Raw genomic sequence first — 24,540 nt, 5'->3', positions numbered from 1 at the left:
TGACCCGTTCCCCTGTCTGTCCTGGTGCAGGGCACGGTGTACGAGAAGACCAACGCAGAGGTGGAGATGAAGAAAATCAATAGACAGGAGTTTTGGGAGCAAGCCAAGGTAAAGAAGGCGAGGAGGGGGGAGTGAGTGGAAAAACAAAGACGGGAAGGGAAAAAAAAGGAGATATAATGCTCATTTATTACAACTCATAAGATGAGAGCTTCCAGCCCAGGGGGTCAGATGCTGTGTTTTCTTTTAGCTGATGACAGCTCATAGATGCCAAAAGGCGTCCTTTGAATTGGTGCTGAGATGCTACAGATTTATAGCAATGATGACGCTTGTAAAGAACCTTTTGGCATCCCATTTGAGGTCTTTGATGGCCTTAGACTAAGTTTTATTGACAGATTTCACAAACAGACTGTCCTCATTATTACAGGGCGCTGCCAAAGCTGGTGGCATTTCAGAGATCTGCACACGGCACTTTAGCACATTGCTCACAACAATCCCTCATTAGGTCGGATATCCTTAGCTATTTCCATGTACAAATGCTTCTTCAGTTCCCAAACCCAAACAGAAAGACTAAGACTTTAAAAAGTTTCACGTTCTTTCAACTCGAGTATATTGTTAGCTAGCAATTGAGCTGTTAGCTATGCTTTCAGCAAAATTCACAGCATTTCACTCATATATTAGCTAGCTACTGCATTTATAATATTTTGTCATTCTTTCTGGCTCACAGTATTTGTTTTTCCATATATCTAATTCATTGAGTTAGTGAATAATTCAAAATCAAGAAAACTAATTCACAGCTCTTTATGTGTGCTAACTAGCGACTGTATTTCAGCGGTTTGTTTTTGTTTTGGCTTGTTTCTTTAGTCAGGTTTTACCTTCATGTTCAGTTATTTGACTGTATTTTTTGTGCTAATCTTACTGTTGTGGCTCAAGAGTTGGGAGTTCGCCTTGTAATTGGAAGGTTGTCGGTTCGAGCCCCGGCTCCGACAGTCTCGGTCGTTGTGTCCTTGGGCAAGACACTTCACCCGTTGCCTACTGGTGGTGGTCAGAGGGCCCGGTGGCGCCAGTGTCCGGCAGCCTCGCCTCTGTCAGTGCGCCCCAGGATGGCTGTAGCTACAATGTAGCTGCCATCACCAGTGTGTGAATGTGTGTGTGAATGAGTGGATGACTGAACGTGTAAAGCGCTTTGGGGTCATAGGGACTAGTAAAGCGCTATATAAATACAGGCCATTTACCATTTACTTGTACCCCTGTGGGGAGTTAGCTAACCTGCTAGGCTAACCTTTATATTCATTATCCAGACATGGTATTTTATGTAGCATTTAACAACCATAATTTCAATATAATGCGAATCACATTTACATTTGGTGATTTTTTTTTTTAGCTAACAACTGTATTTGTTTAGTTATATATTTGTTTCAACCATTTTTTTCTGTTGCTTGACAGTTATTTTACTTGCCAGCTGATTAAAGCTAAGCTAACCTGCTAAGCTAGCAGGTATATAAGCACTTATATTATATATAGTATATAGCGATTTCAATAGTTTTCTTACGTATTCATTACTTTTGCCAACTTTTCTGATCAAACATGTTTAGTTCTTTAATTAAATGTAATTGTTGTAGTTATTTTCCACATAGCTTCTGGGGTTTTTCTACCCCTGGTTGTGAATCAAGACCGAAGGTGTCAGTTTGCAAGCTGATTCAAGCTAAGCCAGGCTACTAAGCTAAAAGATAAGCGCATATATGTTTTGCTGAAATACTCTCAAAGGTGCTGAGAATACCTGTAAAACGAAACTTTATCTCACACTGTATTTAATAAACTGTGTCCTTATATGTGACAGTTATTTAGTATAATGTGAATCACAGATATATTTGGGTAGACGTGAGAAACGAAGTCAGATGTCGCTGCATCCTCCGGCTGTGTCGCTATTGTCTCATTCAAGTTAAACACGAAATGACAGCGAGCGTCACCGAGCCGCGGGATGTTTGCCAGATTTGCCCTTCACTGTTTCAGACACTCAGATAAACGCCCAGAACCAGATCTGGCTTCATTAATTAACTGATCGAGAGATTTATTACAACTCTGAAAGAGGTCATTTGTGTGTGTCCGGTCTCCAGCGTGAAGAGGAGATGAGGAAGGAGGAGGAGAAGAAGAAGTTGGCAGAGGAGCGGCAGCGCTTCGAGGAGGAGCGAATGGAGCTGGAGAGGAAAGAGCAGGAGAACCGAGAGAAGAGGTACCGCGAGAGGGAGCAGCAGATCGAGGAGCACAGGTGAGGAGCGACGGCACAGCAATCATCAAACAAACAATGAACACAATCATTTTTGGTCAAAAGGTTCACGTGTGCACGAATGACAGGATGACGCTACATCGTCTTTTCATGATCTATAATCTGTGTTTGTGTGTGAACAGAAAGAAGATGCAGGAGGAGGAAGAGGCCAAAGAGAGGTTGCGGAATCAGACCCCCGTAGTAAGTATTTGCTAAGTGAAACCAGTAATTACCAGCCAGCTTCTGCTTCTTGGTGGATTTTCTGATTAAAAACACATCTCCAGTTGGTTTCTGTTATTATTTCTGCCTCCAAACAGAGCCTCGCACTGCCCGAGTCCACAGCCACACAGATATGAGGCTAATTTGTGTGACAGCGTGTTCAGTTTTTGAAGCGAGTGATTAGACGTGTGTTACTTTTCAGAATATCTCCCAATCAGCTGCCTGATGGCTCCTGGCCTCCGAACATCTTAATCCGAGTCTGTGTGGCACAGTAAAATCTAAACACCTTTCTTTGAGTGCAAGATTGCAAATAGTAGAAAGTATCAGTGGATACAAACACAGTCTGTGTCGCCCCCTGCTGGTGGGAGCGTGCAGCTCATTTGTCTGCTGTTTCAGGACATCTGACTGATTTATTCACAGGTGAACGAGTTTCTCTCTGCTTTGTGTTACATATGAATCACTGGATTCTTCTCCTCAGGTAGCAGAGCCGAGCATCGAGGACCTCAATCTGGACAAGAAGGAATCTGAGGTAGAGGTCAGTTTGGAGAATGATGAAAGAGAGCGTCTCCAGAAACGGCCGCAGAACATTTAAGAGGAAGAAAATCAGCACTCTGTATTTATTTTGTGTTTCCAGGAGGCGAAGGCCATCATCGCTCAGCGGTCAGGAAACCCTCGAGAGTTTTTCAAGCAGAAGGAGAGAGCCATGACCATCAGTGTGGACACCTCGCCCGTCTCCATCCACCGGAGCGGTAAACACTTCAAAACTTCACCTGACCTTTGTTCTCGTGCTGAGCTAGAGAAGCACTCGAGAGACTCGTGGAAAATATGATACAGTATCTTTGAAATGGCAAATGTTTTTTATTCTAAAAAATGATTTACTAATATTTGACTTTGAAACTGGTGAAGCAAACCGTCCTTGATGGGAAACAGCCTCAGATGTTTCAGTCTTTCAGAACATCGTCCTCGATCTGTGGACTCTGACAGTTAAGGAACTGTTGATTACATCACCCAGCAACTGCCTCCCACCACATGTTGTTACTGGATAATTACTCTTCCTTGTTTGGCCTGTAGCATCATTTGTCACAGATGCAGCCTGTTCAAATCGATCAGATGTTTGCAGAACTGACAGAGTGGGAGAAGCTAGACAGATGTTTCTCTTTAACCTGCTGGTGAACGCACATTTTTTACTTTATTAGTTTTCCCTGTCACAGTGTCACTTTTAGAAGCAAAAAAACAAAAACACACTCATATGTGGAGCACCTTGTTGGGACGCCCGCGGTCCATAAACTGTGTCGATAGCAGCTATGCTCTCGATTTTAGCAGAGCTGTTGAGTAAGTGAGAGTCCTGTCAGCAGGGGTTCAGAATTCGGGGTGGTTACGTGGGTCGTGCAGTCTTCAAATAGTTCCTGTGGACAGTTGGACTGCGTGCTGATAACATACAGACTGGTGTTTAACTTCTTACCTTTGAAAAATTCATTTCAAACTTCCGTGCTGCTATACCTCTATGCCACAGCTAGCCTATGTTGCTAACTTACAATATTACTGCTCCATGATCCACCATTGCTGTACAAAGATGGTCCATTACAGTGAATGGAGATGACGCAACTCTTCCATCCAACGGCTCTGGGTTTTGGAGCGGCCACAGTTACAGTTAGCTACAGAATTCCATCACCATGGCAACGTTAGGTGCTGCTTCACTGAAACAGGTGTGGGCTGTCGCTACCCGATCCGTACCCCGCATGCGCAAATCTTACGTCACTTCCTCTCTTTGCCAGCATTGCGACGTTCAATATATTTGAATGATAGGGTTAGCGCCCAGTTAGCTCCTAGCATTTCTCAACAGCTCTGCCTCCTTTTCAACCACCGGGACATTTAAACTATGGATAATCCGTATACAAACAAATTCATGCTTTACTCCTCAACACAGAGCGTTCCCCGATTGAACAACAGCGCCGTAAAATAAGAAGAATGGCGCCTAATTACAGAGTTAATAATACAGACTTTGTAATATGTCACGTGAAGATTCATCAGCCAGATGAAGTGTTTACTGACAATTGACAGTGATAGCGCACATCATCATCACTATTCCAATCAATCCTCTCCACACAGACAAGCATAAACACACTCGACTATCACTAAATAGTTGTACACTGGGGAGTAAACTGCCATTAAACGAACAGAAGAAGAAAACCCCTGCACATGCGCGGTACGGATCGGGGAGTCCTGATCCGTAACTCTCTTTTTTCTTTTCGTTTTTGTCTACATTATATTAAAATGTTTCATTATTGGAAGTAGACACCTTTCGTGCATGCGGGGTACCGATGGCGTTCCGGTACAGATCAGGTAGTGACAGGGGCAGTTAATGTCAGTGAGATCAGCTCATAAGGTTTGGAGCATTCTTACTGGTGGATTTGATTCACCTCGCTCTCTGATTGGTGGATTACTTCTGTTAACCGGCTTGAGCCAGCTGTGGAGCCCCAGCATGTCTGATTGTATATGTTTCAGAGGTACGCCCCCCCACAGCCTCTACAGGACCAATCATTTGGTTTTGTTTATAATCTTTATTCATATTTAAAATGTTTTATAAAATGATGTTTTCTGCAGCACTGCTGCTTCTTCAACAGCGGTAGAGCGTGCAGAGGTGGATACATGAACAAAATATAAATTAACCACACAATCTTCAAAGTGATCCACAAAGTTCAAGCTGTAATAATATTGTAATATTTAACATTTGTTTATGTATGTAGTTGCAGATAAACATATTTTAATTACAGCAACAATAGTAGTAAGTTCATCTTTCCATCCCCAGATAATTACGTCAGCTCCTCAAATCAGCACAGCTTCTCCTGCCAAATATACAAATGTGCTTTCCAGCTTTCCCGTTTGTGCCGTTTTCTCAGAGTTTCCAAAGGTTTTCTTTTCATTCAGATAAATGATAGAAATGAACCTTTGAAAAAGAAGCTCAGTTTTCATGTAAGTGACGCTTCACTGTCAGTTTGCTGCTGTGCGTCGTCCATCCAGCTGTTAAACTGGACTGTTTTATTCTAGAAAGGTTTTAATCGGGTTTCTTTGCTGAAATCACAGCAAACCACAGCCCTTCTGCGTGACCTTTGACCCTTTGCGTGCTTGCATCATTTTATGTTGTTTGTCTGCAGGGTTTGGCGCGGCATTGGTTAGAACAAACACAGACAAACCTGAATAGCAAACGTTTAATTTGAGACCTTTTTTGTAAGTCTGTCTCATTTTCACAGTGACGTTAGCTCGTGTAGCCAGCTGGGAGTCTGCGGGTGCTCACTTATGGCATCTAGTGGCCACTAGAGGAGCTGCAGTTTGGGCTGGGACGATGATTGGTTACAACTTAAGACTGCCAACGCAGCCCCGCACCGAGGCCCCGACACATTAAAGTACAGGAGCGTGACTGAAGCGTGCACGGGCTGTAAACGACTGCAGGATTTCAACACGATGTGTTATTTATAACAATCAAAGACTCGTCCACAGATCCCAAAGACTGTTTTCTGGTTTGAATTATTCCGACACTTTCTGGTTCAGAGAAAGTCGCCATCAGCTTTTCCTTTCTGCCTAACAGCATGCTGTCTGCAGGCGGTGTGTTTAAACCACACTAACCTTTCTCTTCTTTCTCTCCATTTTCTGCCTCCTCCTCCTCCTCACCTCCTTACTTCATTCCTCCTCTCCTTTTTCTTTCATTTCTCCACTCTGTGAAATTTGGTGGATTTTTTTGACACCCGTCTCTTTCATCTTCTTCCCACAATCCTCTCCTCCCTCTGTTTTTCTGTCTTCCTCACGTCTCTGTTGTGGTGCGTCGCTGTTTTTTTTTCTTTCTCGTTTGTTGTGTGTTCCCGTCTTCGCTTTTGTGTCGTCCCGACCGCCAGGCCGTTTGGACAGCCCGTTCTTGAGGCAGCAGCACAGTCCCAGCAGCCCCAGTCCGACTCCCCCGCACCGGGGCATGTCGCCCCTCCGCACCCCGCCACATGCACGGACGCAGCCCACCGCTGCAGCCGGTAGGTACAGCAGAAGAAGTAGTTAAAGAGGAAACCAGCAGCCTGGTCGAGCATCTCTCCCGACACATGAGTCCCCTCCACAAACACAGAAACACTGCAGCAAAGCCAACATGAGAGGATGAAAGTGCGCGTGGTTACACCGGTACTCCAGCTTGACTGGTAAAACTCACAACCGCAAACAATCCACTTCCTGTCTGCAGGATTATATCGCTTTCAGGGTAAAGTGAAAATTAAACTCTTCAGGATCAGTTTTCCTGTCATTGTACAGGAACTGGAGCCTCATACAGTAACATTTATAAGGACATTTAAAATGGATTCATTAATTTATAAAGCACATTTAAACAGAAGAAAGCTGTCAGAATGATGTACAAGATAATAAAGAGTTATTCAAATACTATAAAATTACAAATATAATATAAAATACATTAATATATAAATACAAAATAAAATAATAGCCCCCAGTCACAGATTATGAACCCAGGAATGCCGGAGAATAGAGCAACATTTCTAACCTGGATTAACTACAAACTTGAAAGTGGTTGCAAGTTTAAAAACAGATTAAAAACACTAAAAATTCATATCTCCAAAAGTTGAATCTGTTCATCTGGACGTAGCGTTTTGTGGGAGAACGCTACGTCCAGATGAACAGATTCAACTTTTGGAGATTTACTTTCCTGGATGATTGAGATGCATCAAGACACTAAAAATTCATAGTTATTTCAGCCAACATGCATTTTCATCCTCTCATCTTCAGCACTTAGTTTTAGCACACACTGTGACGCCCCACGCATCTCAGCACCAACCCATTAAACTTCCCCATCACCTCCCACTTTAAACACCCCCCGAACTCTTTCCTCCTTCCACTTCCTGGTACTGAACGAGAGCGTCTAAAAATTCCCCAGTTCCTTCGTTTTTACCTTTTACTATCGGCTGATTAAGGCGATAACGGAGACAAGAGCATCCAAGCATCATGAAAAGCGACAGAAGCTGGAGTTTGGTTTGCGTTCACTGTATCGTGCATGCTGGCGGCGTTAGCTGTAGGATGACGAGGCCGCCCTCCCACCTTCCTCTTCGCCTCGTGCACTTTAACCCCCCCTGCAGGCTGACTCTCACACAGCAGGTTTGCACTAACTTGTGGAAACAGTGAAACCTGTTTCAAAGCAAAGCTGTTTGTTGCTTTGTGTGGTAGATGTCGAGTCTGTCGTCCCCTCCAGTCTTCATCCTTTAGATGTCGTCCAGTCGGCTGCTGATTTTTTTTTTTCTGTAAATGTTTCTGTATTTAATTTTTCTACTTCTGATGTTTTACGCTTGTAAAAGTGATTTCACTTCTCTCGAGAGCTGAATCTCAGGGATCTGACAGGTTCTCTCCTTCCACCTTCCTCCTCTGCCTCTGATCCTGGACTGCACACAAACACACTCATAAACACACTCCTGCTGCCATCTTTAATCCCGACTGACCGACTGTGAGTGTTTGAGTGCGTATGTGTGTGTGTAACACTGTCGAGCCGTCACTCGGTCGCCATTGCCATCAGTCGGCCTGTGAATGCTTGAATGTTGAACTTCGATGTCATTCAGGTTAAAGACCATAACGGTGGTTTTTATATGGCAGAGCCAGACTTCCAGAGAGCCTTTTAACATCTTAAGTTTAGTCCAGAAACCTTTGATTTTGCAGAGGGCGCGAGGCTATTTCAGCACAGCTTTGGAAACTCTAATATGAGCGTCCACCACAGGAACAGGAAATAAGGAAAATCATTGGAGGTCCTCCTTAAAAGCAGCAAATCCCTTCGCTGCTGGTTGGCTTTACCAGTGTCATCATCAGTACATCACAAATAAAACTCAGATATTTCAATAATGGACCCTCAGAGTACCAGGCCTACAAGAACACATGAAAGATAAAGTCGATTCACCTGTTTAGTTGATATTAGAAATAAAATCATGCAGACCACCTTCATGATCTTCACTGTGTGTGTGTAGTTGCATGTGTACGTTATTATGCTCAGTGAAAGTAAAACACTGTTTACCTCCCGCCTGTAAAGCGATGACACATCAAACCTCTGATGATGCAGTTTGCAGGTCTAAGCTGGAGTTCTCGTCTTTACGCTTGAATGCCGTTTTCGTTTTTTAACAGGCAGATTTTTTTATTCGGTCGTCATTCTCTGCCTCTGAGAATTTTTATTAGCATCATGTGCAGCACGTCGTTCAGCTCAGTGTGGGCATTAACATCCCAATGAGTAATCCAAATCACGCAGCATTGTGTTAATGATCTTGTGGTGTTGACAGATCATCTCAGGCATTCTCTTGGCTGAAGTTTGTTCTGTTTTTGGCGTCTTCTTCCTGTCACAGGATGGCGCCCATCGGAGAGCCTCCACATGAACTTTTATTTTATTTAACCCTCATTCTCCATCCTAACTGTGCCAATGTATTTATATTAGCCTCGCCATAATCGTGTACGCTGTGCACACCACGGAGATGAGGTGAAGTGTATATTACACAAATGTCAGCAGGATAGCCGTGTTTTAGATGTATCTGCACTGAGTGGAAATTACATTTATAGTGTTTAGCAGTGACTGTAGAGCTAGCTACAGCATTTTGTCATTGGCTGTGACTTCAGGAAAATACTTAATTTTTCATACAAGATAAAAAATTAGGCAGCAATGTCTAAAAAAACAACCTAGCTAGCTGTTAGCTAGTTAGCGAGCTAACACTGGCTATTTGCTGAAGACACATCATCGGTCATTTACACACAGCATAATTGGTCATTTGGTTTAAAAACTGTGCAGCCTAACTTTGCTAACACTAACACAGTTTGTTGGTATTTAGGTTTTCATCTCCATGCTGTACCTATCATGTTTACATATCAGCTAGCCAGCTGACCTGCTAACTTTTGACTAAGATCTCAGTCACACAGGGCAAGAAACTGGTCAACAACCACTGGTTGCTATGGAAAAGTGTGTTTTACCTGACAGGTTAGCAAGTAGTTGCTGGCTGTTGCTAGATGAAAATCAAAAAGGACAGGATTTTTAAATACAACACTGATGGCAGTTATTTGGTTTAATATTATACTGTAGGTACAGATTTATTTTTTCATTCAGACACAAAACATGAACAGATTTGTCTAACTTTTTGTTACGTGTAGTTTTTATATTCTGCCCGACTCTGATGGTTCTTGTTTGTGGCGTTTCAAAAGTGTTTTGCCAGCAGAGAATTTGCAGAGTGCCCTCTGGTGAATAAACTGTGCAGTATGGTTGAATTCTTTCCATGTGTCTTTTTGTTTATTGGTCGTTATAAATACCTGATACCAGTAAAACAGCAAATAGTTACTAGCCAAGGCAACTTTATTTATAAGAGCTTGGAAAAAAGGTAACCGCTGACCGAAGTGCTGAACATAGGAATAAAAATACAGCTGATAATATCGTCATCAGGGGTTGTTCATCAGGTTTTCTACCTCCAGGTGAATTGAGAACCAACCCATTTAGGACTCAGTCATTTATTACCTCTCTAATTCTCGTTCCTCGTTGTTGTGCTTGTGGGAAGTCTCGTTCTGGTATTTGAACACAACATGAAGCTCAACATCATCAAACATCTGGAGAAATGGCATTGTGGAAGTGATTCTCGTGATTCTAACTGACACTGTGATGGTGTTTGTTGTTGGATGTGTGTACCTGATGTAGCTGTGACTCACCCACAATGTGTTGGTATGTTGTAATGACATATCAGTGAGTTTTTGTTAGATACCTGCTTCTGTTTCATGACCCATTGGATCATTGTGACTGTGTCTTGGTTTCTGACAGAGGTCCTCACTCCTCATTTGCTTCAGCTGTCCAGAGAAGCAGCATTTGGTCACTTTGTTGCCTGAGTTTGTAAGTGCCTCATTGCTGCACCCCAACTGCTTCTGTCTCACGCTTCTGGCATTAAACAGCCGCATTATAAGATATTAAACACCGCAAAGAGGAAGCACTCGGCCTCAAGGAAAAAAGACCACTCCGTCAGTGTTTTCCACTCACTGTCTATTCACTTTTCGTTAAAACTTTCAGACACACTGAGCTATCTCTGTGGACGTCTCACTGAAATAATGGCATTCACAACTGAGTGCGTGATGCTGCCTGTACATTAAACATAACACAGTGAGGGAGCTGACTGAAAACAAAGTTTTGGAGAAGCTTACTGTTTACCCGACAACAGGTTCAAATCTGATTGGCTCAGCTGATGATGTCAGTTTGTTGACAGAACAGACGATGGGTCTGAAACCGGGCGCAGTGACTGAATCTGCCTGTCTGTTGGTCATGTGACAACAAAATTCATGTGGCTGCTGCGATCTTGTGCAATGTTTAACGTGTTGAAGTAACACAGGATGTGACTGTGGAGTTCACCTGGTCACAATCACCTGTTACCCTCATTTAGCTGAACTAAGCCTTATACAAAGTGTGAACTTCAGATAAAAGCATCAGATTCTGTGTTAGTTCGACACACCTGCTCGTGGGTAAAAGTCTTGGAGGATTTTTGGTGACGGCTGCCAAAGTTTTCCTTCAATAATCTTTCTTTTTGACCCTTCAGCGGACAATGACGATGAAGTGAGCACAGAGCGCAACATGGCCACCGTGTCACCCATTCCTAAAATAGTCACCACGCCCATCAAAGATGACTACAGCAGGGATGAGAAGGAAGACCACGCAGACGAGTGGGGTAAGACTTCTGTCGACCAATCAGACGACAGACCATGGCGTTGCCAGATTTCCACAAAATAACAAAATTTAAATTTCATCCCTCCAAACTCCAAATGTTGACATTTTCACCCTTTAAAAAAGGGAAATATATCCACGGATTAGAGGTCGGAAATATTTCGGGTTCAATATAAATAAATATAAATAACTATTCTGACCATTTATAAAATCTAAGAGTCCCCAGAACCTGACGAACACTGGTTTTAGTTTATTTTTGTTAGCCTCCTCCACGGTGCTCCATTGGGTCTTTTTCCAAAACAGAAATCCACTAAGAATCTGTTTTTTGGTAATTAGAAAGAAACTGATTATCATTAAAAGTGACTCAGTTTTTTAAATGAAATTGTTCTTGTTTCCTTCAGATTTGGTGCCAAAGCAGGAGCAGAAACCCCCGGTCCAGGAGTCGACGCCCACCAAGCCCGTGCAGAGCGTCGCCCCGCAGGCCCGCGACTCCTCCGCTGTCTCTGCGTGCGAGTCTGGCACAGACAGCCTGGTTGATCTGTGGGGCGGCAGCTCCGCCCCTCCAGCCAACGTCGCCCAGCCCGCCCAGTCCTCCCAGTCCTCCAATCTGGTGGACCTAATGGGAGATGTCCTCCATGACAACCTCCCGCCCAGCACCGCTGCCGCCAGCGGCCGGCCTCAGCCGCTCCTCAGCTTTGACGACATGATGGACGGGACTTTCTGCTCGGGTACTGGCGCCGAAGACGACCCGTCCAGTTTGGTGGACGTGACAGGCTCTGATCAGATGACCCTCAGCTACCAGCATGCACTGCAGCATGCATCTGGGAAGGGCCAGGAGCTGGATGACGGACAGCTGCTGATGACCAATGGGGAGGCTCTGCTGAAAGAAGGCACTCAGGTGAGCCAGGTGATGCTCCTGATGCTCTCCAGAAACAAAAGATCAGATTCTCGGTTGATTGGTCGTCGTTTCGCTCATCTTCTATCTCTCTGTTGGTGTTTCAGGCGAGCGAGGGCTACTTCAGCCAATCACAGGAGGAGGAATTCGGGACAACAGAGGAGTCCTCGGCTAAACCCGCACCGGTCTTTTATAACAAGCCACCAGGTGAGACGATCAGCTGAAATAAAGCTGCTTTTGGACACGTCCTTATTGCCTCAGCATGTTAGATTTGGTAGATTTTTAACACCCTTAGTGAAAACAACCATAAAGGGATTTGTTTTCTACTGAGACTCAGCTAGTTTGGAAACACGAGGTTGCCAACCAGTCTCAAAGTCTGAGTGACTCTTTGAGTCTTGACAGGATGGATATCCTGAGACTTCACAGCCTTTTTGGGCTCGATTGGTCAGTGAATTGAGCTCCTTTTCTAATTGGTCGGTTTGGCAGGAGAATCACTAACATTTGTTTTTGCTTAAAGCACCAAAAACTCATATCAGGCTAAAATAAGCCTCCTAGTTTTGCTAAACACAAGTTTGATGTGTGTGTAAACATCCGTGTGTGTGTGTTTACTCAGAGATTGACATCACGTGCTGGGACACGGACCCCGTGGTTGACGATGAAGATGACTAACCGGCCTATATGACACCCACACCACCGCCACCGGACCAAGAGGAAGTAGGAAGTGTGCTTCATGAAGAAACAGAATTTTTTTCTAAAAAATAAAAAGAAACAAACAAAAAAAGTAATAATAACAAGTCTTGCATCAAAACTACTTCTGTATTATCTTTTAGAATCAGTAGCCACAGAAAAAAGACAGGGTTGTTGACGGTTTGGAATGATTTTCTTTTCTGTGTTTATTTTATTTATTTGCTGTTTTCTTTCTTTCTTTCTTTCTTTCTTTCTTTCTTTCTTTTCTTTTTTCTTTTTTTTTTTTTTTTGCTATGCAGATGTATTAGCTGGGAGTGGGGGGATTTTTTTTGTTTGTGTACATGATAATTACACGTAGCGCACTGCTGCATTTTAGAGACAATGAAGCCTGGCGTGTGGCCGACACGCTTAGTCTGTAGTACTTCAATAACACCCTATAAAACTAATACAGCCAATCAATACAGCTGCCATGTATAGCTTCACTCTGTTCTCTTCTTACCTCGTTTTCACCACCCTCCTTCCCTTCCTTCCTGAAAATATTCACCTCTGCAAGTCAGTTAATCTTGTATTTAGAGCTCACTTTACAGAAACAAGGTGAAATATTTTATTTATTCTGGTGTTTCTCAGCTGCAATCTGTTCTCAAAGTCAAACTGTGGCTCCTTTTTGACCTTTTTCCACACCTTTTGTATGATTTTACTGAATGAATTCAAGATTAAATGGCTTGTGAATCTGATTGCTTTTTTCAGTGCACTTTTCTTCTTTCGTGACCTTGTTGAAGATCTACAGCTCGACTATCAGCCGTCCCCTCTGATTCTATAAAGCTTTGTATTTTTATCTCACTTATATATTTACACAGCAAAAAAAACGAGCAGTTTTTGCAGCTAATCTAGAGAAATTTACTGTTGCTATTTTTCCAGTTTTTTAGGAGCGTTTGGCTTTAAGGTGTGAATTTGTATGATTTTCATTCTCTAGAATATTCTCCCAAAATCTTAAAAATGAGACGTTTTTAGGTGTAAGAGAAGTCGGGATGGATGCTTTAATTCATTTTTGTAAAAAAAACAGTATCAACAGTGAGCAGTGCTAGCTAACATTAGCTGAAGAGTCAAGGAGTTGTGTATTTTCAATCAATAATCAAATTGCACAACAAAGTTTCACTTGAGGATGGAAAAAATAAACACTGATGGTGACTTAAGATAGGATTTTAGTATAAAAAAGTTAGCAAGGAAGTAGCTAACTAACTGTTACTGCTACTTTAACAAAAAAAAATTCTAGCGAAACATTAATGAGACTGAAGTTGAGCCAAAACTAGAGATAACATAATGGTTTGGGGCTCTAGCTTGCCTGCTAATAATTCCCTGCTGCAGGCTAATGACGTTAGAAGAACACTATTTTCAGTTGATAGTTCAAATAAACATTGAGGACAGAGTAGCCTAAGAAATAAGAAATACCTGGCCTACCTTAAATTTTTATTTAGCTAACATTTCTATCTAACTGTGGTAATGGTTTGTGTAGCATATCTAAGTTATAGCTTGCTTGCTAATGCTACTATTAACTAAACGACATTTGAGTGCAAATGCTAGATAGCTTAGCATACATTATTTGATGGATTCCTTTTTTTTCAGCATCAACGATAGCAGTGCTTGCTAACCTTAGCCAAATAAGTAGACTTATTTAATATTGGTAATCGGTAATCAAATCATCGGCTCCCAGCGCAACTGTAATTTGAAATTAGAACAAAAAAGAAAGACAAAAAATACATACTGAATTTGACCATTTTAGTAGCAAAGTAAGAAAAGAAAAGGTTCTTCAGCTAACAGTTCGGTGGCCAGTAAGTTAGTAGGTAACTGACCACAGTCAGCCCAAAATCAGATATAAATGAGACTTTTTAGGGTTCAAAAATGACTCACAGCCAGCTCTTAATGACTAATGTTAGCTAAGGCTAGGTAAAAAGCACTAGATTGTAAATGCATTATTGGATTGATTCCTTACTTTTAATTAATTTTAACCGTAATATTAAAATTGATTTCAGGCAGTTAGGTGTTACAGGACCTCAAGGGCAATCACAGGAGGGCCAAATTAAACAGCTGATTAATTTGGCTCAACAAGCACAGATTATGTCACCTTCTTATTGAGAGTACAGATAATTATAATAATATAATAATTATACACACCCGACCTGACCTTGTTTGATTAGCGAATGAATGGAGCAAAGCCTGCAAGTCAGTCCAGACAGACTCAAACATAATATGACTTACGCTCCTCAGTCATAAACACTTCCTCCATGTGCTGAGCTAAAGCTCCAAAATTTTACATCACTGCCTGCTGCTTTAAATAAACAAATAAATAAAAGGTTACGCTAACTCACTGCACTCTCTTGTGGTACAAAGTGGTATTACACAAAAGTGCAGCGCAGTCCTGGTTCACCTTCAGTTGATATCTCTTGAACACAGTGCATAGATGTTTTGGAAATGAAGCCAGCGCAGTAGTTTATTCTCATTCTGAACAAGATTCAGGATTTGTGTGGAAACCTTCCTGATGTCTGAAGCAGCTTAAATCCCTGAAGATGACTTTGAGACGTTCTCTAACCCATGTCTACTGCCCTTCTGCTTTTCTTCTGTGCCATTTCATGCAGTATGGTAATGTCTTTGGTTGTTTTTTTTGTTTTTTTTATTGATGTGTTGTTTTGGAAGCTGTTTGGAGTCTGAGACGGGGCACGCTGAGACCGGAGGCGTGTGTGTTTTTAATACCTGTTAAAAAAGTGTGCTAGAGTTGATTTTCAGGACCTTTTTGGATATTAGCACTGACAGTGTTAGTCCTTTTGCTGTACATCCCTATAGGAAATAAAAACTCAGAGGCAATAAGAACAACTCTATGTGTGTGTATGTTGACCTGTCGTGAAGCAGCTGACTTCAGGAAGTCTTAATGTTCAGGTTAAAGTGGGCTGAAAGTTTTTGATATTCAACAAGGTGCTGAAACCATTCCTGAGACTTTGTCCATCACTCATCTGTTTCTGAATTACACAATTACCTTTTTTTCAAATTCAGGAGTTTGTCGTGTGTTTATGAATCCTTTCTGAAACTTTATGAAGATAGACGTGTACTTCACGCACTTCCTGCTCTTCCTGATGTTCCAATAAGAGTTATAATACAACACAAATATTTGAGCTTATTTGTGAATCATTAATTGATACAGGATGTGTGGGAACTTCACTTTCTAATTTGAATCTAAATATTTTTAGTTTGGAATCATTAAAAGTGCAGCTTTAGATGTCAGAGTATGGCCTTCTGACCATATTTGGGTTAGGGTTAGCACTCATCTACACTCTGACTTGCAGGTCATATATCCATCACTAGATGGCAGTGCTGCACTTCTTTTACCCTGCTGGGCCTCCTCTGGGGCCCCTGAACTAAGAGGATGTTTGTCCTCCTCTTGTCTTCCTCGCTCTGTTTCATTCGGTTTGAGGTGAGATCCCATCACGTCTGCAGCTGCTCGCCTTCTGCTGATGTTTGCAACAGATGTTTTAAGTCCACCCGTCCCGAAACATGACGTTAGACTGTTCTTCTTGTCTCGAGAGTCTCACAGCAACAAGCTCGCTCTGTTTAATCTTATTGCTGATGTCCGGCAGACATTAAAACACTGAAATGTGAGCTCAATTATAACAGACTGTTTAATAAAATTCCAGGGAGAAGTAGAAATGGATGTTCTTTTTAAAAATATGATCAGTGTGAGGAAATATAAGACGAACTAAATGAGTGTTTTATTTTTCAGCAGAATAAGAGTCTCTAATGCCTCGACCTCGTGACTTCACTGCTGCAGAGTGAGGAAACGCTCAGCTGCACACAAACACTGAAGGGCGACGTTTGCAGGAGTCACAGGTCATCATTTCCTCAGTTTAAAACATTTCTGTTGTTCCTACAGAGGAAACCTGTCTGTCCAGCATTAGCAGTAGCAGTGCTTGCTAACATTAGCCAAAAGAGTGCAGTTATTACATATTGGTAATCAATAATCAAATCATCAGCCCAACTCAAATTTCTTATCAGGACAAAAAAGAAAGACATCAAATAGATACTGGTTTTGATCATTTTAGTAAAAACAAAGCAAAGTTATGTTTATTAAGCTAACTGTTATGTTTGCAGCTAGTAATTAGCAGGTATGCTAATACGAGGCCCTGGATGTGTCCTCCTTGTTCTGGGCTAACATCTGATGATTTTCACAAAAACAGTAAACCACATTTAAATTTGTGTGACGATGTTTGACAGGAAAAATCACGTTTTAGCTTTTTGGTTTGGATCTGGGGAGGAGGGTGGGTCACCATCAGCTGGTAAAGCCAGTTGGTGAACAACTTCCTCTAATCATGTATTAATCGATGGGAATGAGTTTTGATTACGCTCTGATGGCAACTCTTCGAGTGGCAACAAAACCTGTGAGGCTGCAGAAATAATTGATGTGGTTTCCAGGTTTCATTTAGGAGAGCAGCAGCTCCACTGTTCAAAAATGTGAAACTTTTATCTTTCAAAGACACAAAACAGCAGAGCGGCTACGTGGGACTGCTCCCCACTCTGTGGAGGTAAATCTCATCGTCCTCAGTCCAGCACACGATGTCCTCAGTCTCATCATCTCCTTTTGTCAGATGAAGCTTTTCTGTTTTTTGGAGTTTGCCTGTCTGCAGTTAATTGCTTTGTGTAGATAAATGCGACTGCCAATAATTTTTCACTACCAGTCTTTTTCTCCCACAGTGCTGTCTGTAAATAGCTCTTTTTGTACAACCCACAGACCAAAACGAAAGGAAATCGTTGGTTTGTTATCACAGCAGACAAAGACAAGCAGGCACAAACAGACATTTGGTGTGTTCAATGGAATAGTGACTATTGTCTAAGTAAAACAAGTAAATCTGTAATTGTAGCTGTTGCTCAGAAAGCTGGAAATTAAATTCAGAGCACAGAAAATGAGATCTTTATTAGCGAACAGGAAGGAAGCTCTTCAGAGTACAAAACAGTCGGAGAGATAAATGATAACATGGAAAAATGTCAGTAACAGGGTGTCTCTGACACCGAATAGATGGAAGGGAACGCTTCAACATGATGAAGTTAGGAGACACAAATCTTCACAGGTGTTTCTCTGCCTGCTCGTAATGAGATGAATTAAACCAGCAGTTTAGCTCTGCGTTTGCGTGGAGTCAAATATACCAAAGATATCTGCAGGATGAGCAACATCACCCAAGACAACAAGAAGTGCGGGGAGGAAGTCATAGCATATCGTAAATATGATAAATCCAGAATTTTTAGCCTTTTATTTACATAAGATCAAATAAAGAAGAAGCAGCTGTCTCCATGCAGAGTCTCAGGCATCTATTACTCCCTTGATCTGTAGCCCCTCCTGATATTTGGCAGTATCGTCCATAATGAGGGTGATGATATTTCCCCCCTGCCCTGACATCCTCCCTCCCCCTTTGCCAGACCATGTGTGTTGCCTTCATATCTCTCTTGCTAGTGTCGGGATACAGACGCCTCACAGGCAGGAATCGAACGTGCAACTGCCAGTCCAAAGGCGTGTAGTGTTACCACTACGCTATCCAGCAGCTTACAGAGGACAAACATTGAAGTTATTTTACCCACAGGTGGACCTAATATGGACCAGCAGTCAGGTTTGTTGAGACATTCGGGCCACGGTAACTACTGTACATGTGAAACAACATCTTCTGGGTTAAAACTCATCACGGTCAGCCATGTCTTCATGAAATCCCAGCATTGGAGTGAAAACGCAGACATGTTCAACTGCAGAAAGTTCTCCAAGTGTACAACGTGAGGAAAAACCAAGACGTGCAAACCAAAAAGGATCCCTTCACATAAAACACGAGAACTGAATACAGCTGAATAAAAGTAGTGAAACATAGAGCTGCTGAAGTGTTTCCACATCTCAGAGGTTCCAACAAACTTTCACATTTTTGCAATAGAGAATTTAAACACGTGTTTAGTTACAGTACTGCTCAAACATCTTGAGCCTCACTTCTTCAGCCTCCACATTGGCACCAGGTGTGGGAAGCTTTTAGATCTGACAGCTGCTTCCAGCTTTGAAGCTGCGATGTAACAGTGGGCGTGGCCAGCAAGACGACGCCGGTAGATGCTCCAATGAGAGGACAGCAATGTGGGACCGAAGCCAGCCCGTTCTCCATCGTTGCTGTGGCGATGTGATGGTGCGTTGGAGGGATGTGCCGATGTTCCCATTTTACTACATGTAAGCAAGCTCGAGCAGGTTTCCAGGCAACACTCAAACAGTCGACGGTGGAAGGCTGCGTCAGGCTCGACGGAGGAGAAAATGCTGCTTTTTTTCTGTAGCTGCTTTTGTGTTTGGCTGGAAAATTTCCAGCGAGTGCCAACAGAAGGAGTCACACCGGGGCGTCCGGCGCTTCTGCCAAGGAAACGTCATCGTTATGCCGTCACTGTCTTGACCTTGTCGGGTTAATAGATGGCTGCAGGCGCCAAGGCTTCACACCTCAGACTTTCTACTTTTATTTGCTTCTGCATGCATGAATAGAAATGTGTATGTCAGGCACACTCAGCAACACAAGTTCTACAGTAAACACTGTCACCCTTAAAGGAGTGTTGGTACACTTTGCTTGGGCAAAGAGATTATAAGAAAATACAGACGTAACACGGCAGCTTGAAAAATCCCATTTAAATGCCAGTCACTTTCAAGGATGTTTGATATTAGAGTTGAATGAAACCATTCAAGGAGGCTAATTCTATAATTTACACCTGACATCTGCACATAGATCAAGAGCTTCATTCAGCTTTATTGTGTAGATTTGAAATATTGCAGGTATGTAGAGTGCAGTGGGTATTTTTGCTGCATGCTTACACATACGCTGATGATGGTTAGAATAAGTCTCTGGGTCAGGAAGTCCAAGCAAGATGTCCTGAACTGGGCCTTAATAAGAAGAAGATAGCCAAGGCTATGGAGGGGTTGTTTTTCTTTTCTTTCTGATTCCAGGAGAAGCAGATACGAGGTGAGGTCGGACTGAGCGGGGAGGATTCGCTCTAAACTGCCACGTTCGTGTTGGGAGAAGATAGCCATAATAATCTTTGTTATGGTCGAAGTATAAAACCTGTACAGCCTGATTCAGTCTCATCCTCTCTGTGAAGCAGCAGGTTCACACAAAGGTCCAGCTCTGTAAACTTGTCATTTTAACTGCCAAAGCAGTAATGTGCTCAAGCGAATCTTGAGCACATTACACTTAAAACATACAAAACACAGTGTCCCAGTTCCCAGGCTGCATCCTCTGAGGGACCCGGCTTCACGGTCTACGTGGGCCGGGTCCTTCGAAGACTGAGGACCGAATTGCGAGGCTGTGAAATGGGATGATCTAGCCTTCAGATTTGCTAGCTAATTAAAAGCTAATTAAATATATTTGCTATGATAGAAAATCGCAGTGTGATTTTCTATTGGACTATTCGCTCGTTTATCTTTTACAGTGAATCAGTACATTTTAATCAAAATGTTTTGACATGTGAAATCTTTTTTTAAAGAACAGCAACATTCATAATAGTGACAAGAATAAAACAATTTCTGATATTTTCCTTCACCAGAGCAGAGCCCTGTACTGCAGGATTAACCTGAGTGTCTCAGTCATGGACAGGTTATTTAATAATGAGGACACTAAACCTGATTCTCGCCTGAGCAGGGAGTCTCTGAAAGTGCTGCTGAATCTGATTAACCAGAATCAGAGACATGGTTGGGGTGCCACAACTGGGGTCCTTGTTTTTCTTTTCTGGCTGGCAAGTGGAGCGTCCTACAGAGGTGTTTCCAGAGTGTTTGCAACACCTCGTGCCACTGTTCACCGCATCTTCCACAGGGTCACAGAGGAGGTGGCTGTTCGCCATCAGGTCATCCACCTCCCTCAGACCCCAGAAGATCTTGGAGTCATGTCCCATTCCAAGGTGTGGGAGTCCAGCGGAGTGCTTTTAGAATGATGAAGACGAGGTTCTGGGCCATCTTCCCTCAAGCGCTGGAGGTGCACCACACCTTCTAAGTCATTAAAATGTAGTGCCATTGTTTTTTTGATTAATTAAAATGACATAATGGGAACTTTAGCGTACGTACATCTATAAACACCTTAAACATCTGTTTCAGGTCATAACAGCATGTGCTCTTTTGTATAACATCTCGGTGCTGGCGATGTCGTGGCCCCGGTGTACGAGCCCGAAGATGCTGTGCCAGATGAGGGGGAGAAAGGTTTGGAGGCAGTCAGTGGTGCTCTCTGGCAGGACCAGCGATCTGCCCTGAAGGTACCACCCCTGGACCACGATGATTGTGAACAGGTAAGTAATCTGCTTGTACAACACTACTTGTTACAGCTTTATTAACATGACTGTTCGCACCACTGTTTTGCATTTTTCTGAATAAATCTTAGCGACATGGCAGCCATCGATTACATCAGCCTGTAAACCCAGATGATGCGGTGGACAGTGGAAACAAGCATCCCTAAACACCTTCTGGACACCACCCTGTATGATGCTCCACTTACTGACTGGGTCTCACTTGTGGCACCTCCATCTCTCTGGTCCTGGTCCAGCACATTCAGCAGCACTGCCAGACTTCCTGCTCAGCCAAAGGTTAAAAGTACCTGTGCATATTGGGACACTCAGGTTAATCCTGGGCTTTAATAATAATTACAAAATGTGTTGAGTTTTTTCATGCTATTTACTCTGTTTATACATGTTAATAATCAAGTTAAAATGTTGTACATAGTTTGAAAAAAATAACTCAAAGTTGAAGCATTCACAGCGATTTTTATTTACAGAACTTTACACATTTTTTTTCAACAAGTTTTTCCAATAACCCAAACAGCCTGTCCATTCTCTGTCGTGCTTCCTCTGCTCTTCTTTCCTCAAGTTCCCTCTGCAATCTCATATCCTCTCTGATCAAATCCAACAACTCGCTCTCCCAGTTCCTCTTTCTCTTTTCCCTTCTTGGCTCCAGCTGGCCATCATCCTCCTGCTCTTCCTGATCCCACGCTTGGTGTCCTACGGCTGAACTGGGACCTGGAGTGCTGTCCTGGATGGAGGTAATTAGGACTTGAGGCCTGGTGGAAGGCCTCTGTCCTAACACTTCATCCATAAGGGCAAACCAGGGCCATGTAGCAGCAGTGGGCTTCTCAATCCCTCCCTCGCCTGACCCTGGATACTTGCAATCCTAAAGGCAGAGGAAATCAAAAGTGGTGTTGAGAAAAACAGCATCAGTACACGTTTACATGAACACGTTTAATAACTTATAGTTAAAAATCCATATTTGAATACGACTGTACATACTTTGTATTTTTTTTTTAAATTGTCCCATTTTTTTTTGGCCTGCAACGGGGTGATTTTTCCCAGCAGGCCCATCTTCTCAAGAACTGCCCTAACAGACAGAAAGCACAGGAACATGTCAATCACGTTAATCCCTGAACAGCAACAACAAAATGTACGAACTAAAAAGCACTCGCATGCCTAACAGATTAAAAACTGCATACTGTTACTGTACCTCCAACCCAGAGCGGCTGAGTGTTTAGCACCGGTGAAAAGGTGCTCGTTGTCTCCGCGGAGTTTAATAAACTCAGCCGTCTGCTCTTTGCTCCCTGAAATATAAAAGGAGTAAATTCTCGAGCATCTCACGTTACTGTTTAACGTTTATTCAGCTGTGTGAAACTATAACTGTAATCCAAACCGACTTACTCAGGAACAAATAAAACACTGATAAAGCCAAACAATAACATTTTTAAGTTATCTAAGTCAGCGGTCCCCAACCTTTTTTGCGCCACGGACCGGCCTTTAAGGTGTCGCGGATAAATACAACAAAATAAAACTAGTACCGGTACCGAAAAAAAGAAAATTTATTCATAACACACGTGAAAAGACCGATAAAAACCCTGAAAACCATACATTTCACACCTGAGCCTCAACTCTCGCGGCCCGGTACCAAACGAGTCACGGACCGGTACCGGTCCGAGGCCCGGGGGTTGGGGACCGCTGATCTAAGTGACTTGTACATCATGTTTAACCTGAGTTTGAAAACGATGCGTTTTAATAGTTTCAACATTACGCTATAAGTTACGGTGAGAATGTAGCCGTGTACACTTCAAATATCTACTCGATTTATTAAGACAGCACAAATCTGCAAACGTGCTCCGACGTTTTCGGAGACGTCTGTTACGACCCAGCTCGATAGCTAGCCGCCTCAGTAGAGCCGGAGAGGAAAGCGAGCTCCCGGCACATCGTTTTCAAACGCCTCGCGGTCTTTCGCTCCTCGGGTTAATAAACACGTTATATTAAACTCCACCGAGACAGCTGGTGACGCAGATGTAAAGACCAGACAGTCCAATTTCACAGCATCGCACTTGCGGCCTTCTCGGTCTTCGGAGGACCCGGCCCACATGGACCGCGAAAGCCGGGTCCTCCGAAGGATGCAGATCCTGACTTTGGACACAGCTCAAATCTAAGTTTATTTTGTGACCCAGAAAGAGTAATATTCAAACTAACCTTTATGTTAAAAAAGAGCGGGACTGTCATCTACAGTCACGTATGTTCAACGACTGTAAAAAACAACAACTTCACCTTAACATTTAAAATTAAACTCACATTAACTTTAACATCTTAACATTTGTATCGCTACTTCAAGAATACCTTACATTTAAAAATGTAGCTTTCCTCCGATGCCATCTCTACCGACCCTGTATCTGCCGCCATTGTTGGAAGCTGCTACTGGCTGGGCCGCGCTATGAATTCTGGGATAGGATCCGGGGAAATGGAGCAGCCTTCGTCGCCTGGCTGTGACGTTTTAGACCTTCAAATGCGGTCTCCGAAGGATGCGGTCTAGGAATTGGGACCGGTGGATGACGTGATCAGCGGCAGGTGAACGTGGATAAAAGCGCATTCATAAGCTGCGTTCCCATTCAGGGCCGCATTTGAAGGGCGATTACGTCACAGCGACGCGAGGAAGGCTGCTCCAAATGCTTCCAGAGAGAATCTCTGTTCCACAGGTGATTTCTTATTGCAATTCCTTTGTCGGTGACATTACTTGGAAAAGAGTATGAACCACTCCTAACAAGTATCTTGTGAGGAATAAAGCAAAAGAAGTTTCATTCAAAATACTTCATAAATATTATCCTGCTAATCATTATATGACAAAGTTCAAAAGGGACATAAATGTGATCTGTGGATTTTGTGGAAGCCAAAATGATCTTCTGGATCTGTTCACATGCTAGAACGTTTTGGACAGACTTCAGTAGACTCGCTCTACAAGGACTTTACTCTGAAATGGAAAATGTTGTATTTTGTTTCTTTCGAAGGCAAAAAAATCTATACTTTGTAATAAACTTGTTAATTGTCTTAGCTAAATTCTATTTCCACAAATGCAAATACAGTAGCCAAAAGCCTAATTTTAAACACTACTATAATGATACTCTATCTTACATAAAATTGATTAGTAGATCACTTAATAAAAAGGCTATAAAATAATTACTATTTGTGTTAATTACAAATTATTTGAATGTATGTAACTTTTTACATTACACCCCTGGCATATGTTAACTATGTTCCAATTTGTGTACATTCTCTGTATACTGTTGCTTAATAAAGTTCAGGGGAAAAAAGCCCAACGAAAAAGGATTGCATTTTTCGGGACAAATGTAATCGCATGGCAGGATGCTGTAAAAGGACCAAACTTCAGCCAGGAGAACAACTGAGATAATCCATCCACAATACGAGGTTAGTCATTCATATACTGCTGCATGGGCTGGGCTG

At 42.5% G+C, this 24,540-nt stretch overlaps 2 protein-coding genes and 1 long non-coding RNA gene across 15 annotated transcripts in view; 2 read left to right on the top strand and 1 right to left on the bottom strand.

Annotated features, from left to right (window-relative positions):
- dbn1 (drebrin 1) overlaps nt 1–15,627 on the top strand; it is a 116,291-nt gene extending 100,664 nt beyond the window's left edge. For 3 of the 12 annotated variants that reach the window (XM_080307350.1, XM_080307356.1, XM_080307355.1), the window contains 10 exons: nt 31–108; nt 2,115–2,266; nt 2,407–2,464; nt 2,961–3,017; nt 3,117–3,231; nt 6,373–6,501; nt 11,056–11,184; nt 11,582–12,087; nt 12,183–12,282; nt 12,689–15,627. In XM_080307350.1, the coding sequence (XP_080163476.1) occupies nt 31–108; nt 2,115–2,266; nt 2,407–2,464; nt 2,961–3,017; nt 3,117–3,231; nt 6,373–6,501; nt 11,056–11,184; nt 11,582–12,087; nt 12,183–12,282; nt 12,689–12,744 (1,380 nt within the window). In that variant the 3' untranslated portion in view covers nt 12,745–15,627. The remainder of the gene's footprint in view (nt 1–30; nt 109–2,114; nt 2,267–2,406; nt 2,465–2,960; nt 3,018–3,116; nt 3,232–6,372; nt 6,502–11,055; nt 11,185–11,581; nt 12,088–12,182; nt 12,283–12,688) is intronic. The other 9 variants (XM_080307353.1, XM_080307351.1, XM_080307352.1 and 6 more) reach the window with 9 other exon arrangements.
- A 3,294-nt stretch (nt 15,628–18,921) lies between these two features.
- Nucleotides 18,922–21,803, top strand: LOC145431492 (uncharacterized). 2 transcript variants are annotated; one of them, XR_013911814.1, is made up of 3 exons: nt 18,922–20,774; nt 20,894–21,081; nt 21,174–21,803. It is a non-coding gene; the product is annotated as an uncharacterized LOC145431492 (long non-coding RNA). The 2 variants fall into 2 exon arrangements; XR_013911813.1 differs by having other exon boundaries at nt 18,922–21,081.
- Nucleotides 21,533–24,124, bottom strand: LOC113031254 (uncharacterized). The gene is made up of 4 exons (XM_026183280.2): nt 23,427–24,124; nt 22,283–22,376; nt 22,072–22,159; nt 21,533–21,955 (listed from the first exon to the last, which is right to left on the bottom strand). Exons 1-4 carry the CDS (start codon nt 23,482–23,484, stop codon nt 21,554–21,556), a joined length of 642 nt encoding a protein of 213 aa, XP_026039065.1. The 5' UTR covers nt 23,485–24,124; the 3' UTR covers nt 21,533–21,553.
- Between the last annotated feature and the right edge of the window lie 416 nt (nt 24,125–24,540).

This window comes from Astatotilapia calliptera, chromosome 10 (assembly GCF_964374335.1).
Source record: "Astatotilapia calliptera chromosome 10, fAstCal68.1, whole genome shotgun sequence".
Lineage (NCBI taxonomy): Eukaryota > Metazoa > Chordata > Actinopteri > Cichliformes > Cichlidae > Astatotilapia > Astatotilapia calliptera.
This window is presented reverse-complemented; position numbering and strand designations above follow the sequence as displayed.